Consider the following 16,922-nt stretch of genomic DNA (forward strand, 5'->3'; position numbering starts at 1 on the left):
GGAACCCTGATTCCTGGGACTCATGTTACCTGGAAACTACTTTGGAAAATGCTGCTAGAGAACCATACGATGTTGATGTCCCCTTGTACATTTTTGTGCCCTTTCTGGAATGCTTCTAGACGTAGGAAGCCCCTGTCATTGGCATAGCTTGCTGCCAGTGTGGTCTCCTTGTGTTAGCAGGTCAAAGTGCCTCCTTGTGTCTCCCACCCACTAGTTCACATTTTCTCCTTTAAAGCATTGATCTCCAAATGGTTTTCCTGGTATAGCCCATCAGTAAAAGATCTTGAGTGCATCCCTTTGAAAATATGCATGCTTTTTTATAAGTTACATGCATTATACTATTGTACTAAAGTGTATATTATTTTATTTATTTATTTTTTTGAGATGGAGTCTTTCTCTGTTGCCCAGGCTGGAGTGCAGTGGCGTAATCTCGGCTCACTGCAAGCTCCGCCTCCTGGGTTCACACCATTCTCCTGCCTCAGCCTCCCGAGTAGCTGGGACTACAGGCGCCCGCCACCACGCCCGGCTAATTTTTTGTATTTTTAGTAGAGATGGGGTTTCAGCTTGTTAGCCAGGATGGTCTCAATCTCCTGACCTCGTCATCTGCCCGCCTCGGTCTCCTGAACTGCTGGGATTACAGGCGTGAGCCACTGTGCCTGGCCACTAAAGTGTGTATTATAAAAACAATACAGCAAACACAATTTAGAAAGTTAAACTTTTTTTTTTTTAGTAAAGACGAGGTCTTGCTATGTTGCCCAGGCTGGTTTTGAACTTCTGAGCTCAAGCAATATGCCTGCCTTGGCCTCCCAATGTGCTGGGATTACAGGTGTGAGCCACCACACCCAGCCTAAACTTTTGTTTTGTTTTGTTTTTTGAGACGGAATCTCGCTCTGTTGCCCAGGCTGGAGTGCATTGGCGCAGTCTTGGCTCACTGCAACCTCTGCCTCCTTGGTTCAAGTGATTCTCCTGCCTGAGCTTCCCGAGTAGCTGGGATTACAGGTGCCTGCTACCACTCCCGGCTAATTTTTTTTGTATTTTTAGTCCCGAGTAGCTGGGATTACAGGCATCTGCCACCACGCCTGGCTAATTTTTTTCTATTTTTGGTAGAGATGGGGTTTCACCATGTTGGCCAGGCTCATCTCAAACTCCTGATCTCGTGATCCACCCACCTTGGCCTCCCAAAGTGCTGGGTTACAGGTGTGAGCCACCACGCCTGGCCCTAGACTAAATGTCTTGCCAATTGTGACACAAATATTTTTATGCTGAGCGTGAAGTTTATTGTTAATTTAAGTCCACATTTGTAATTTTTGCTGAGAATAAAAACAAAGAGGCCTAAACCCAAAGCCTTCTTTGGGTTTAGAGAAGGTTTCCTTGCAGGAGTGTCAGTTTTAGCTGAAGATGTGAAGAATCAGGAGGAATTAGCTCAGGAGAGACTAGGGACAGGCATTCTAGTGCAGGGAAACATGGTGAAGGCTGTAAGGTGGGAAGGAGCAGGGTAAATTCCTGGTATGGCAAGAGTACCGGTGTGCCTGCACACAAGAGCGTGATGGAGAGAAGGGGCAAGATACGGCTAGAGAGGTACACAGAAGCTTGGTCCCTGCGGGCCTGCTTAGATTTTTGCACTCTGCTCTGAGAACAGTTGGCCGTAACTGAAGGGTTTCCACCAAACAGAATGACGTGAGATTTATACATACAGTGAAATTCACCCTCTAAGTGGCCAGCTCAATGAGTTTTAACAAATGTGTGCACCCGGGTGGGTGCAGTGGCATACACCTGTAATCTCAGCTACTTGGGAAGCTGAGGTAGGAGGATTACATGAGCCCAGGAGTTCAAGAGCAGCCTGTGCAACATAGTAAAACACCATCTTTAAATAAATAAATAGACAGATTAGATAGGTAGATAGATTGATTTTAAAAACCAAAGAACAAATGTATACACCTATGCACCGTTCACCACTGTCAGGAAAATACAACATTTTTATCATCCCCCAGAAGTTCCCTTCTGCCTTTTTGTAGTCATTCCCCACCTGCCCCTGCTCCAGACAGCCGATCATGTTCCTGTTACTGCAGATTAGTTTTGCCTATTCTGGAAAGTCATACAAATGCAGTCTTTGATGTCTGGCTTCTTTCTTTCAGCATAGTATCTGGGGTTTATCTATGTTGTTGGTCATGTCAGCCATTCTTCTTTTCTATTGCTTCTTTTCTATTTCTATTCTTTTTCCATTGTATGGAAATGCCAAATTTTGTTTACCCATTCATCTATTGGTGGAAATTTGTGTTGTTTCCAGTTTTAGGCTATTAGGAATAAAGTTAAGAGCATCTGTAAGCCTTTGTGTGGACGTGTTTTCCTTACTCTTGCGTAAATACCTAGGAAAACAGCCGCTGTGTTGTATAATAACTGCGTGTTTAACTTTTAAGAAACTACCAAACTTTTCCAAAGCGGGTACATTTTCACTTCTACCATCAATGTACAAAGATTCTAATTGTTCTACACCTTCCTCAGTATTTGATATTGTCAGTCTTTATAATTCTAGCTGTACCAGTGAGTATACAGTGATCTCTCTTTGTGGTTTAATTTGCATTTCTCTAGTGACTAATAAAGTTGGTCATTTTTTATTTTTTGAGACGGAGTCTCGCTCTGTCACCCAGGCTGGAGTGCACCTCGGCTCACTGCACCTCCGCCTTCTGGGTTCAAGTGATTCTGCTGCCTCAGCCTCCCGAGTAGCCGGGACTATAGGCACACACCACCATGCCTGGCTAATTTTTGTATCTTTAGTAGAGACGGGTTTTCACCATGTTGGCCAGGCTGGTCTCAAACTCCTGATCTCAAGTGATCTGCCTGCCCCAGCCTCCCAGAGTGCTGGGATACAGGCACGAGCCATCACACCCAGCCAAAGCTGGGCATTTTTTAATGTGCTTATTGGACATTGGTATATCTTCTGTAGTAAGTATTCGAATCTTTTGCCCCTTTTTATAGGAGTGTTGGCTTTACAGAATTGTAAGTTTTTTTAAAAATATATTTCGTTTTAAGTGAGTTTTAGATTTTGAGGCTATGCTTCACTTTGAATCTTTGTGTATGGTGTGAAAAGACCTGGTTTGTTTTTGTCTTTTTTTTTCCTATGTGGCTATTCATTTACTTCTGCACTGTTTGTTGAAAAGACTGTCCTTTCCCCACTAGACTACCTTGGCACCTCGGGTGGAAATCAGTTGTCCATATAATTGTAGGTCTGCCTCTGGGCTCTGTATCCTTTCACCAGTGCCTGAAGACCAAATATCTTGATTACTGCGGCTTTGAGTAGGCTTGAAATCTAGTCACATGAGTCCTCCAGCTTTGCTCTTCTTTTTCAGAATGACTTTGGCTACATCCTTTGCATTTTCATATACATTTTAGAATCTGCTTGGGTTTTTTGGTTTTTTTTTTGAGACAGTGTCTCACTCTGTCGCCCAGGCTGGAGTGCAGTGGTGCAATCTTGGCCCACTGTAGCCTCGACCTCCCTGGGCTCAGGTGATCCTCTCACCTCAATCTCCCGAGTAGCTGGGACTACAGATGCGAACCACTATGCCCAGCTAATTTTTGTATTTTTTATAGAGAGGGGGTTTTGCCATGTTGCCCAAGCTGGTCTCGAACTCCTGGGCTCAAGTGATTTGCCTGCCTCAGCCTCCCTAAGTGCTGGGATTACAGGTGTGAGCCACCACACTCGGTGAATCTGCTTGTTTTTTCACACAACAAAACCTACTGAGATTTTGATTGAGATAGATTTTTTGTGTGTGTAAAAATGTGCTGTTTTTATGGTTAATAAAATGACAGTGGTGAGACTGATACAGAAAGACCCGTTAAGGAGACCTGACAAACATCCAAATGACAGAGGGTAGTAGCATCAATGAGGGCGGCTGAGTAGAAAATAAATGGGTGGATTTGAGAGAGATTGAAAAAGTGAGCCAAAGCTGATTGCTGATCTTTAACTGGTGGCTACCTTAGAACCATAGTCATAGGAATTAGAGAGCAGAACTTCCAGAAGAGGCCTGCAGATAAATGTGGCAGGTGGACAGAAGAAAAACTTCAAATGCAACAGCGTGTTCCCTTTGTCCATGGGGTTTTCCCATGTTATTTTTCTTCTTTGAGCCAGGGGATCATCTTTAATTCTTGGTGAACATGCCAACCATCTAAGTAACAAGGGCTTCTGAGGTAAGTGAGAATTAGGACTTAATTTTGAAGGAAAGCAGACTTCAGAGCAGCAGGCAGACCTCTCTCCAGTGAGCCACCAGGGCACATGAGCAGCAGATCTCAATTAGAACTCAGAGTCGAAGCCCCTGGCTCTGTGCTTGGCCTGTGAAGCATGTTGCTTCTGGACTCCTACGGACTGGAAGCAGAAAAACCACTAGCTAGTTAGAAGCCTCTTGGGGTCAGGTAGTTTGGTTTCTTGCTAATTGCAGCCTTATTCAGTTCTCATGTTGAAGTACTGTCTCTCAGCTGTTGGGCCTGTGCCTCATTTAGGTTGTATTTTGCCATCAGCAGGATATAGCACACCTTGTGCAGTGTTGGAAGGAAATGTTAGCCCTCTGTCCTTCTGTCGGTTTCAGAGAAATGCCTCCAGTCATCTCTGTGAGCTCATCAGCTTTTCTTAACGGCTCATGACCTTCACGTTCCATAAGTTGATCAATTCATAAAATTTGCTGAATAGACTATGTGGGTGTCAGGAATTAATGAGACAATACAGAGATGGAATTTGCACAGTCTTGATTTTATGATATAGTAATGTTTCCAGTGGCACTGTTTAAATTTCATTCAAGTAGAAATAAAATGAGCTAAAGGCTGGGCGCGATGGCTAACACCTGTAATCCCAGCACTTTGGGAGGCCGAGGCTGGCGGATCACGAGGTCAGGAGATCGAGACCATCCTGGCTAACATGGTGAAACCCCATCTCTACTAAAATCACAAAAAAATTAGCCAGGCATGGTGGTAGCTGGGACTACAGGCGCCCACCACCACACCCGGCTAATTTTTTTGTATTTTTAGTAGAGACAGGTTGCACCATGTTAGCCAGGATGGTCTCAATCTCCTGACCTCGTGATCCGCCCACCTCGGCCTCCCAAAGTGCTGGGATTACAGGCGTGAGCCACCGTGCCTGTCTGTACTTTTTAAATAAAGTGATTTTGGCCATCTTCTTTGCTCTTAATATTGCACGTTGTCCATTTCCCCATAGTGGTGGTATCTCCATCAAGGCTTCTGCAAATATGGACCTCATGAGGGCTGACATGGGAGGAGCTGCAACTATATGCTCAGCTATCGTGTCTGCTGCAAAGCTTAATTTGCCCATTAATATTATAGGTAAGTGGGGTAACGGAGTACATCTCATAAAGCTTCTGGATTCTAGCCAGGTGGGAGAAGAGAGACAACAGATATGATTTCCCCTAATCTGAAAAGATAAGAAATGATTTTTAAATAGTCATCAAGCAGTAGCTATTTAGCCCAGATAAGTGTTTTACTGTCTGAGCTGATTGAGCTAAATGTATCTTGCAACCAGTGGGCTGTAACTGGAATTGATTTGTTTCACTTCTGCAAAAAGTGGCTAGCATTCAGGGGCACATAATGTCAAGTTTGTAGTTGACATTATGAAATTTGCTTGGTACTTGGGGTGGCAGGACGTTGCTGGCTCATTGACTGATTGCCTCGTAGGATTGTGGCCGGTGAAATGGCACAACACACAGAAAGTGCCTAGGACAGAAAAAGTGCTCATTATGTGGCAGTTCTTAGTAATGGAAGATACAAACTCCCAGGCACAGTACTGGGAGTTTGTATAATAGCATTGCTCATACTCATTTCAGAGGAGACGGGGAAGGAGGAGAGAGTCTTAGGTTAAATAATAATGCCCTGACTCTTGTCCATTGCACAAGGAAGGTAGAATTGGAATCCAGGTCTCAGACATGCCCCCCTTCTTCACTATCATAGTCCTTTTTTTCCTGAACTATTTAAAAGTCAGTTGCAGACATCACGACACGTCCTCTAAGAAAAAGGACATTCTATGTAATGACAAAACCATTATCTTTTCCGAGGATTAATACAGTAACCTAATTCAAGTTTCCAGTTGTGTAAAAAATGTCCATTTTATTTATTTATATTTAGGTTTTTTTGGTTTTTCGGTTTTTTTTGAGATGGAGTTTCGCTCTTGTTGCCCAGGCTGGAGTGCAATGGCGTGATCTTGGCTCACCACAACCTCCACCTCCCGGGTTCAAGTGATTCTTCTGCCTCAGCCTCTCGAGTAGCTGGGATTACAGGCATGCACCACCATGCCTGGTTAATTTTGTATTTTTAGTAGAGACCGGGTTTCTCCATGTTGATCAGGCTGGTCTCGAACTCCTGACCTCAGGTGATCCGCCCACCTTGGCCTCTCAAAGTGCTGGGATTACAGGCATGAGCCACTGCGCCTGGCCTATATTTAGCTTTTAAATCCAGAAACTAATCAAGGACCACACGTTGCCGTTGGTGCCCCTTTAGATTTCTTGAGTCTAGACCCTATTCCTGTTTTCTTCCATGGCATTAGCAGTTTTGAAGGGTCTAGGCTTGTTTCATGATATTCTGCAATTTGTATTTATTTGAATTGCTTCTTCTTGATTAGAATCAAGTTAGACTTCTTTGGTAAGAATGCTACATGGGTGATGTGTACTTCTTGTTGCTGACACATCATGTCAGTTGTGTCATTGGTGATGTTAAATTTGATCAGTTCGTTAAGGTGGCCTTCGTGTCTTGCTTCTCATGGCTCACAGGTGGCCTCTTGTCCCATGGGTGGCATGTTTGGACCCAGCATATACTGTGTGCCTTCATATATTCTTTCCAATAGGTCTGGCCCCTCTTTGTGAAAATATGCCCAGTGGCAAGGCCAACAAGCCGGGGGACGTTGTTAGAGCCAAAAACGGGAAGACCATCCAGGTTTGTAAATGTGAGACACAGCACTCCCCATCCAGCGTTCCTCAGGAATCCCGTGGTGGCCACATAACCACAGCTAGGATGCGTGCAGAGCCCCAGAACCATATTAGGGGAGGGTGCTGTCTTTAGTGCTGGGTAGCCTTTCTTTTCCTTCCCTTTCCTGAAATGGGGTCTCGCTGCGTCACCCAGGCTGTAGTGCAGTGGCGTGATCATGTCTCACTGCAGCCTTGACCTCCCCAGGCTCAGGTGGTCCTCACACCTTAGCGACCTGAGTAGCTGGGACCACAGGTGCGTGCCACCATGCCTGGCTAGCTTTTTGTAGACACAGGGTTTTGCCATGTTTCCCAGGCTGGTCCCAAACTCCTAGACTCAAGTGATCTGCCCACCTTGTTCTCCCAAAGTGCTAGGATTACAGGCGCGAGCCACCATTCCCGGCCCCTGAGTAGCTTTTCTTGCAAAGGCAGAAGTATCTTTTTTGGGGGATTTTGAAGAATGTTTTTCCAGACTTATTGTTCCTCCCATTTCCTGTATGCTATACATGTGTATACACACGTTTCCATGAATTTGCTGCCAGCCCTGCAGAGTGCGGCAAAGCAGTAAGATTGTGGGCTATCTTCTGGATATACCTGTGCTATGAGTGACTTTTTTCCATTGTAGGTGTTGAGGTAGAAAACACTGTCCTACATCATGGGCCCTGCACTCAAGGGGATGTGGCAGCAGGTCCTCTGGGTGGCACATGCATGCATGTGTGTACAAGCCACTCGGAAAACGACTGGACCTCTATTTAAAAGAAAGGAATATAGTTAGGAAGTGTTACTGAAGTTGCAAGAGTTTTCATTTCTAGGATTGAGACTGCCATGTAGCTGTAGCTTTCTTAAGCTCTTTAACCTCATTTTTGGAAATCTTTACATTTTTCCCCTTCTTGTTACAAAGTTACGGGTAAAATGGACTAGACATTTTTCTATTTATTTTGGCTTCCAAAGTCATCAACATTAGGTCATCAGCTCTGGTAGTGATTATTATTATTATTATTTTTTTTTTTAATTAGAAATGGGGTTTCACCATCTTGCCCAGGCTGGTGTTGAGCTCCTGGGCTCAAGCTGTCTGCCCACCTCTACCTCCCAAGGTGCTGGGGGATTATTAAATCATATTTGCTCTCCAGATTAGATATGTTCCTATTCTCATTGAAGTATGAATGGTTTGATAATGACACACGTCACAGTAGCTTTTTCCAGCTTTTCCGTCGAACACTGTTGCAAGTGTCTAGTTTTCATATTCTTTACTTGCACTGTCACCCTTTCTGTTTTTGACCCTCTGCAGGTTGATAACACTGATGCTGAGGGGAGGCTCATACTGGCTGATGCGCTCTGTTACGCACACACGTTTAACCCGAAGGTCATCCTCAATGCCGCCACCTTAACAGGTCAGACCGCGCACTTGCCTTGATTTTGTTTGAAGGAAGTCTTGTTCGTTGCATGGATTTCACACACTATACTTGTGGCATTATTTTGCTAAAATTTGGCTTGGTCCATTGGCATTCAAAGATCTTTCACCAGAGGAATCGTTCTGCAGTTGTAAAATGTTTTGAATATTAGGTTCGTTGTTTTAAAACATTCCAAGCTGTACTTTTTTTTTGAGACCGAGTGTCACTCTGTCATCCAGGCTGGAGTGCAGTGGCATGATCTTGGCTCACTGCAACCTCTGCCTCCTGAGTTCAAGTGATTCTCCTGCCTCAGCCTCCCAAGTAGCTGGGGTTACAGGTACGCACCACCAGTCCTGGCGAATTTTTGTATTTTTAGTAGAGACGGGGTTTTTGCCATGTTAGCCAGGCTGGTTTCGAACTCCTGAACTCAGGTGATCCACCCGCCTCAGCCTCCCAAAGTGCTGGGGTTACGGGCATGAGTCACTGTGCCTGGCCTAATTTTTATATTTTAGTAGAGATGGGGTTTAACCATGTTGGCCGGGCTGGTCTCAAACTCCTGACCCAGGTGATCCACCTGTCTCAGCCTCCCAAAGTGCTGGGATTACAAGATTACAGAAGTGAGCCACTGCGCCCAGCCTGGGCTGTACCTTTAAACAGAAATAACAAGTGGGCCAGATCAGCTCATCTAGAGTGACATCTAAAAATGATGTTAAGAGCCGGGAGCGGTGGCTCACGCCTGTAATCCCAGCACTTTGGGAGTCCGAGGCAGATGGATTATGAGGTCAGGAGATCGAGACCATCCTGGCCAACATGGTGAAACCTTGTCTCTACTAAAAATACAAAAATTAGTTGGGTGTGGTGGCACGTGTCTGTAATTCCAGCTACTCGGGAGGCTGAGGCAGGAGAATTGCTTAAACCCCAGAGGTGGAGGTTGCAGTGAGCCGAGATCATGCCACTGCACTCCAGCTTGGTGACAGAGCGAGGCTCCCTCTCAAAAAATAAAATAAAATAAAATAAATGATGTTAAGAGATGGTTTCTGTTACAATTACCATTTGATACAGATCTGAAAAGATTAGTGATAAATCCCCAAGTCAATAGCTTTCTTTTACTTTTTTAAACTAATTGTAATGTATCTGATACCCTCTGAGCTTTCAGAGCTTTACTTTTTTTTTTTTTCTTCTGGAACTTTTTATACTTGATGTCATAAGGAAATAAAAACATTTTACCAGAGTAGCAGGATTCTCATTTAACAAGTGACACAGTGTGAAGCCAGCGCTTTAAGGCCAGGCTCAGGTGGAACTCCCAGCTGTGCCACTTACTAGTCAGTTAGCCGTGGGCAAGTTCCTTGGCCCTTTTGAGCATTGGTACTTGGGGACAATTCCATTTGCTTGGAAGAGCTGTAAAGGCTGGAGGGAGTTTCTTGAAAGCCTCTTTAATACAGGCTGTGACACCACCAGCCCTGGAGGGCTGGGAATAGATTCCTAAAGGGATGACAAACAAGTGTTGTCTTATTGCCAAATCCCAATGTTCATAATCTTTCATCCAAATGTTCTCTTCCTAGTAATTCATCCTGACTCTACCCCTTTTTAAAAAAAATTAATTTCTGAATCTTAAAGTCAGACTCTACCTCTTTTAAGATGAAAATTTAGATCATTTTTTATCCTTTGGTTTTATTCTTGCCCTGGTCATGTTGAGCCTTTACTTTGGCAGAAATCATGTTCCCTTTTGTATGTAGGTCTAAAAATAGTCCACAGGTCTATTGCTAAGAGTTTTTTTTCAAAGCTGGCATTATAGTGTTTTCATGGTTTTTGGTCTATCTATTCAGTTTAGCAAGCACTTTACCTGAAAAGCAGAGCTTCTAGGGTGGGGGGTTGGGGGAGGCAGTGGCAGTGAAGCGGGTACCCCCTTACTGTAAATGAGGAATCACAGAGGATAGATACATCAGATACATCAAGTTCTACAATTTAAACATAACGTTCATAATTACCACTTGGGGAATACTTTTCCTAGATGCTTAATAGCAGCATTCTACCCCACTTTTTTCTCAGTCTGAGGGGTTGAGAAGGTGGGAAAGTTGGCCCTACGTAAGCAAGGGTGACCTTCTGGGTGAGCTTTCAGACCACACCAGGTGATGGTTCCCCAAATACTACTGAGCCCCTTCTGAGTTCCAGAAGCTAGGGTTCCAAGAGGAGAATAAGAACCAGTTTCTAAGCTCAGGCTCTTGATAGGAGGAAGTACACAGTCTTCAGAAATAGAAGACCTGATTTTAAAACTTGTCCTAACTTTTAATAGCACGTTAAAAGTTGGACTAGGCTTTAGTTGTCTCATCCATAAAAGGGGTATAATAGCACCTCGTTCACAGGAAGGATGCCTGCGAAGATTAAATGAGACAATACAGGTTGATGTCCATGGCCCAGTACATCATAGACACTGAAACAGATGTTACTGTCCTTTGAAAGGCAGGCCGTACCCCAGATTGTAGGAACAGTGACATATTCGGGGATGGCCATATCCAATCACAGTGTTTCTTTTCATTTTCTTAATGCTTGGGCATAATTTAGGATTGAATGAGTGTGGTGCTATCCTCACTTTCCTTGGGGCTTTGATGTTTCTTCCAGACTATGAGCAATTCTGGTAACATTGATCAGTGAGCATCACAACACAGGGCTCCAAACGTGCCTTGTAAATGAAAATGGGAAGTATGCCTCTGCTACTAGTAGTTCTGAAATGGGCTGTGGAAATAATTCTGGAATTATAGAGAATAAACTATTTAAATATATAATAAAATCATCTTTAGAGCCGTGGTCCCAACTGGACCACCTTAAATACTTATGTCTGCCATTTTTTATTACTTTAAGGGAAGATAGCATGTTCTTGTTTGAGGGGATTGTTCATCTTTTCTATGACAAATTTTAAAACTGATAGATGACTCTTAGGGGGTTGACTGAAATATTTTGAGGACAAGTGAATAATTATATAAAAAACCACTAACTTGAAAAGTAAAGTATTAATGGGTATGTATATATTGTCCCTCAGTATGCTTGGGGGATAGGTTCTAGGATCCCCCCTCAGATACCAAACCCACAATGCTCACATCCCTTATGTAAAATGGCATAGTATTTATATATAACCTATGTACATCCTCCAGTATACTTAAGTCATCTCTAGATTACTTATACTGCCTAATACAATGTAAATGCTATGTAAATATTCGTTACACTGTATTGTTTAGGGAATAATGACAAGAAAAAAAAGTCTGTGTATGTTCAGTACTGATGCAGCCATCTCCCCCGCTTCAAAATATTTTCTGTTGACTCCATAGTCAACAGAACATAGTCATATTTCTGTTGACTCCAAAATATTTGGTTGACTCCATAGATGCAGAACACACGGATACGGAGGGCTGACTAGTTAGTACTATCTTCAAGTTTCAGTTTTCCTTGGGAGAGATGCTAATGAGCAGTTTCATGTAAAGACATGGTTAAGAATTTAAGGAGCAACTTGGACATACTTTGCATTGCAGGGAGCAAATGCCACCTTGTGAAGACTATAGATTTCCCCCAGTTTCAGTGCTGTCTCCTCTGACATTCCATATGTGTGTCCTGGTACTGATGGTGGTGGGTTCAGTGCTTGTCCTGATACTGAAGGATAGTAAGGTTTGCTTTTCCTTTCAATAAATACTTAGCTCCTTTATGCCAGGCAGTGTGCTTTCTGGGCCCTAAGGATATGCCTAGGAAGCAGACGTGTTCCTTGACTCAGCGCTTACAGATGGGCCAGGCAAATAACAAATGAGATTACCAGGAGCTCATACCACAACTAAAGGAGGCAGCACTAAGTGGCTGTACCTGATTGTCTCTTCTCAAGAGGACCTGCAAATCTGGATTTTTAAGTTGATTTTTAAAAAATATGCTAATTAATGTAAAAATAGAAGTCAGCTAATGGGACACAACTTTGTTGGAGAAAAAAACTAAAGATGAAACAAGTAAATATGATGCAGTAATAACAGCCATCAAAGTCTTATAGCAGTACTTAGATGTGATTAAAATTGCTGAAAAATTAGATTCCTCAATGCCAGTAGTATGTAAATTATGATATCTCCATCCAGTGGACTATTTTTAAATCATTAAAAATACTTTCCAACATTTGTTTATAAAAGAGGAATAATTTTTTCTCTTTTTTTTGAGACGGAGTCTCACTCTGTTGCCCAGGCTGCAGTGGCACGATCTCAGCTCACTGCAACCTCTGCCTCCTGGGTTCAAGCCATTCTCCTGCCTCAGCCACCTGAGTAGCTGGGATTACAGGCGTGCACCACCACACTTGGATTTTTGTATTTTTAGTAGAGACGGGGTTTCACCATGTTGGTCAGGCTGGTCTTGAACTCCTGACCTCAAGTGATCCACCTGTCTCAGCCTCCCAAAATGCTGGGATTACAGGTGTGAGCCACCGCGCCCAGCCAAAGAGGAATGGAATAAATTTTTAAAGCATAAAAGGAAGAACACAGCCAGGCGCGATGGCTCACACCTGTAATCCCAGCACTTTGGGAGGCCGAGGTGGGCGGATCACGAGGTCAGGAGATCAAGACCATCCTGGCTAACACGGTGAAACCCCCTCTCCACTAAAAATACAAAAAAAATTAACCAGGTGTGGTGGCACGCGCCTGTAGTCCCAGCTACTCGGGATGCTGAGGGAGAGAATGGCATGAACCCAGGAGGTGGAGGTTGCAGTGAGCTGAGATCGCACCACTACACTCCAGCCTGGGCAACAGAGCAAGACTCTGTCTCAAAAAAGGAGGAACACATGCTTGAGCACATACAGGATGGTCTTGTTTTTTATGAAAATTTAGAAGTTGGGCTGGGCATGATAGCTCATGCTTGTAATCCTGGTGCCTTGGGAGGCTGACATGGGAGGATTGCTTGAGCCCAGGAGTTCAAGACCAGCCTGAGCAACATAATGAGACCCCATCTCTACAACAAGAAATCTATTTTTTTGTTTTTTTTTTTTTTTTTGAGACAGAGTTTCGCTCTTGTTGCTCAGGCTGGAGTGCAATGGTGCGATCTCGGCTCTCACCACAGCCTGTGCCTCCCAGGTTCAAGCGGTTCAAATGATTCTCCTGCCTCAGCCTCCTGAGTAGCTGGGATTACAGGCATGCACCCCATGCCCGACTAATTTTGTATTTTTAGTAGAGACAGGGTTTCTCCATGTTGGTCAGGCTGGTCTCAAACTCCCAACCTCAGGTGATCCGCCCGCCTCAGCCTCCCAAAGTGCTGGGATTACAGGCGTGAGGCATTGCACCTGGCCTTTTTTTTTTTTTCTTTTTTTTTTGAGACAGAATCTCGCTCTGTCACCCAGGCTGGAGTGCAATGGCATGATCTCGGCTCACTGCAACCTCCGCCTCCTGGGTTCAAGCGATTCTCCCTATCTCAGCCTCCTGAGTAGCTGGGATTACAGGCACCTATCCACCACGCCCAGCTAATTTTTGTATTTTTAGTAGAGACGGGGTTTCTCCATGTTGGCCAGGCTGATCTCGAACTCCTGACTTCAGGTGATCCCACCCGTGATGGGATTACAGGCATGAGCCACCATGCCCAGCCCAAAAAGAAATTTTTAATTAGCTGGGTGTGGCAGCATGTACCTGTAATTCCAGCTACTCAGGAGGCTGAGGCAGAAGGATCACTTGAGCCCAGGAGTTTGAGGCTGCATGCAGTGAGCTCTGATCACACCACTACACTGCAGCCTGGGTGACAGTGAGAGACCTTTCTCAAAAAAAAAAAAAAAAAGTTTAGATGTCTGGAAGGAAATTTCAAAAATAGGTAACAGTTATCCCTAAAATGAAATTATTGGTCAAATTCAGTAGGTTCCTTTTTTGCATTTCCTAATAATTTAAGTGAATTCTGGCCTGAAAAACATAAAAATATGTTAAGTATGTACAGGAAAGATTTTCTAAGCTTATCTATTTTTGAAAATGAGGAAGCCATTAAATAGGGTACATGCTAAGGTTTCCATCTGCGTGGTGGAGGAGCCCATTTTGCCTGGAGAGACTGCACTTGACCTGAGGGCTTGTGTCTTACAGGTGCCATGGATGTAGCTTTGGGATCAGGTGCCACTGGGGTCTTTACCAATTCATCCTGGCTCTGGAACAAACTCTTCGAGGTAGGAATAATATTTGTATATCTAAATTGTAGAGATGGTGAATAAATTATTCTAGCCTTAGAAGGACAGACTTCTTCAACCCTGTGTTAAAGTGATTTTTATGCCGCAGGTTTGCCTTTGAATTGAAAATGAACCACAGCAATAGATTGAGTTCAGTGGCATTGGGTTTTCCACAAATGCTCCTAAAGGAGAGGATGATGCCCCCTGCTCCCCTCCGGTAGCCTCAGCGTCCTGTGAAAATATCTCCCGAACACTGTGGTCATAGTTTTAGAATCCCTGAGGTAGAGATGGTTTTGAAGATGGCTTTGTGGAGCAGCGTTTGTGACTGCGTGTCGTGAGTCATATAAGGGAGTTCACCCTGCATCGATGAGGATGTCTTCAGACCGCTGTGCTCTGTGCCTCCCTCCATGCCCTTCACAGCCAGCCTCTTCCCAGCAGTCACCCTCATTTCCACACACACACACACACACACACACACCCCCTCACTTACTGCCATTGGTTTTCGAATGTCCACACCACTGTTAGCCTAACTCAGCCTGTCTTGAGGCAACAGGTGACTCTGTGGCCTCCTGACACCTGGTTCAGCTTCTGTGATAATCCTTTCTTGGGCTGCCTCCTCCTGTGATTCTCCTGCTCCTGTCTCCTGATGTGTTTGTTCCCTTTGGCCGCCCTTTGGCTGGTGTTCAATTCAAGGCCATAGGCTCTTCCTACTCTACACATTCCTCACATGGAAGCTCCAGCCAACACATGTTGCCTGATGGCTCCCATCTCTCTCCCGAGTCCCAGCCTCTGTGTACCCATGTGGCTGCTAGACAGCTCCAGCTGGCTGCTTACTCATTCATTCAACTAGTAATTAATGGGAGCTTACTCTGTGCCAGTGGGAGGGGAGACAAACATAAAATGTCCCCAAATATAATCTTGAGGGTGGTTGAAGGTCTAAACTTATTTTCACTCTAAACTGCTTCTCCTTCATATATGTCATCATTCATGAAGCCCGATTTTCCCAGTTCTGCAATACTCAGCCCCATCATCTCCTTCCAGGCCGGGCCAGGAACTTCTCCTCTGGCCTCCCACATAACCGTTATCCCTCTCTTTCATGGCACCCACAATATTGTTGTTTTGACTTTTAAAAAACATTTAAGCTTTAAAAAAAAATCTCAGTTATATGTGCATAAATCAACAATCAGCAGCCCACAGTCTGTTTTCCAGAAGGCAGCCACTTTCAACCCTTGGCTGATTCATCTGGTACTTACTTATGTCTTAAAATAACAGCTTATATTGCTGCTTCTTGGTTTTTCACTTTTAGGTCTTTGATTTTTTACCAGTGAGTTAAATAATCTGTTTATGTATCTGTTTCTCCTACTAGCCTGTAGGCCCTTGGGTGGCTCAGATGGTAGTATTTCAGCACACCTGGTGGTGCTCAGTAGTTCAGTAAATGATGAATGAATGAGTGGGTAAGTGATGAATGAATGAATGTGGTCACCCTGTCTCAGGATTTCAGTGATACAGGTCCAGTCATGTGTTTCTGTCACATAGAAGTGACCCACCACATAAGAACTCTTTCACCCTAATCAACCCACAAAGCCTGTAATTGTAGTTTGATGATTTTAGCAAAATGCCCTACAGATTTGTGAAATTGCTTCACAGCATTCCCGGTTTCTTTTTATTTTTTATTTATTTATTTATTTTTGAGACGGAGCCTCACTCTGTCACCAGGCTGGAGTGCCGTGGCACTCCGTTGGCTCCCTGCAACCTCCCCGTCCTGGGTTCAAGCAATTCTCCTGCCTCAGCCTCCGGAGTAGCTGGGACTACAGGCGCGCACCACCACGCCCAGCTAATTTTTTGCATTTTTAGTAGAGACAGCGTTTCACCATGTTGGCCAGGATGGTCTCGATTTCTTGACCTCATGATCCACCCGCCTCGGCCTCCCAAAGTGCTGGGATTATAGGCGTGAGCCACTGTCCCCAGCCTCCTGGTTTCTTTTATAGTTCTAAAATAAATCTTTTAATGAGTGGACACAATTCTGAAACCTATTTTCTAGTTTCATGTTTTAGAGTAACAGGTTAGAACAACTCTTCCTTCATGCATTGAGCATGTTAATGCCATGAATTTCCCAGAACCTGCCTCATCCACTCGTCCACCTGTCATACCTGTTCTCTAGGCCAGCATTGAAACAGGGGACCGTGTCTGGAGGATGCCTCTCTTCGAACATTATACAAGACAGGTTGTAGATTGCCAGCTTGCTGATGTTAACAACATTGGAAAATACAGGTATGTAAGCTAAGCTAAATGTACATTTATACAATCATCCTTGATTGCCAAAATAGCTATTTTCAATTTTATCCCCTTATATAAAAGGTTTAACTATTTAATTTCCTTTTGGTGTAGTGCTTGTAAGCTTTTTAATGTCTTGAATTTTCAAGT

At 44.0% G+C, this 16,922-nt stretch overlaps 1 protein-coding gene across 4 annotated transcripts in view; it reads left to right on the forward strand.

The window, feature by feature from the left end:
* The window catches only part of LAP3 (leucine aminopeptidase 3), a 30,811-nt gene that overhangs the window by 13,014 nt on the left and 875 nt on the right, over positions 1-16,922 (forward strand). For 2 of the 4 annotated variants that reach the window (NM_001246465.1, XM_016950969.3), the window contains 5 exons: positions 5,204-5,328; positions 6,839-6,927; positions 8,245-8,347; positions 14,419-14,498; positions 16,660-16,769. In NM_001246465.1, the coding sequence (NP_001233394.1) occupies positions 5,204-5,328; positions 6,839-6,927; positions 8,245-8,347; positions 14,419-14,498; positions 16,660-16,769 (507 nt within the window). Of the gene's footprint in view, positions 1-5,203; positions 5,329-6,838; positions 6,928-8,244; positions 8,348-14,418; positions 14,499-14,607; positions 16,770-16,922 lie in introns of all 4 variants that reach the window. The other 2 variants (XR_010156039.1, XM_063807957.1) reach the window with 2 other exon arrangements.

This window comes from Pan troglodytes, chromosome 3 (genome assembly GCF_028858775.2).
Source record: "Pan troglodytes isolate AG18354 chromosome 3, NHGRI_mPanTro3-v2.0_pri, whole genome shotgun sequence".
In the NCBI taxonomy this organism is placed as follows: Eukaryota; Metazoa; Chordata; class Mammalia; order Primates; family Hominidae; genus Pan; species Pan troglodytes.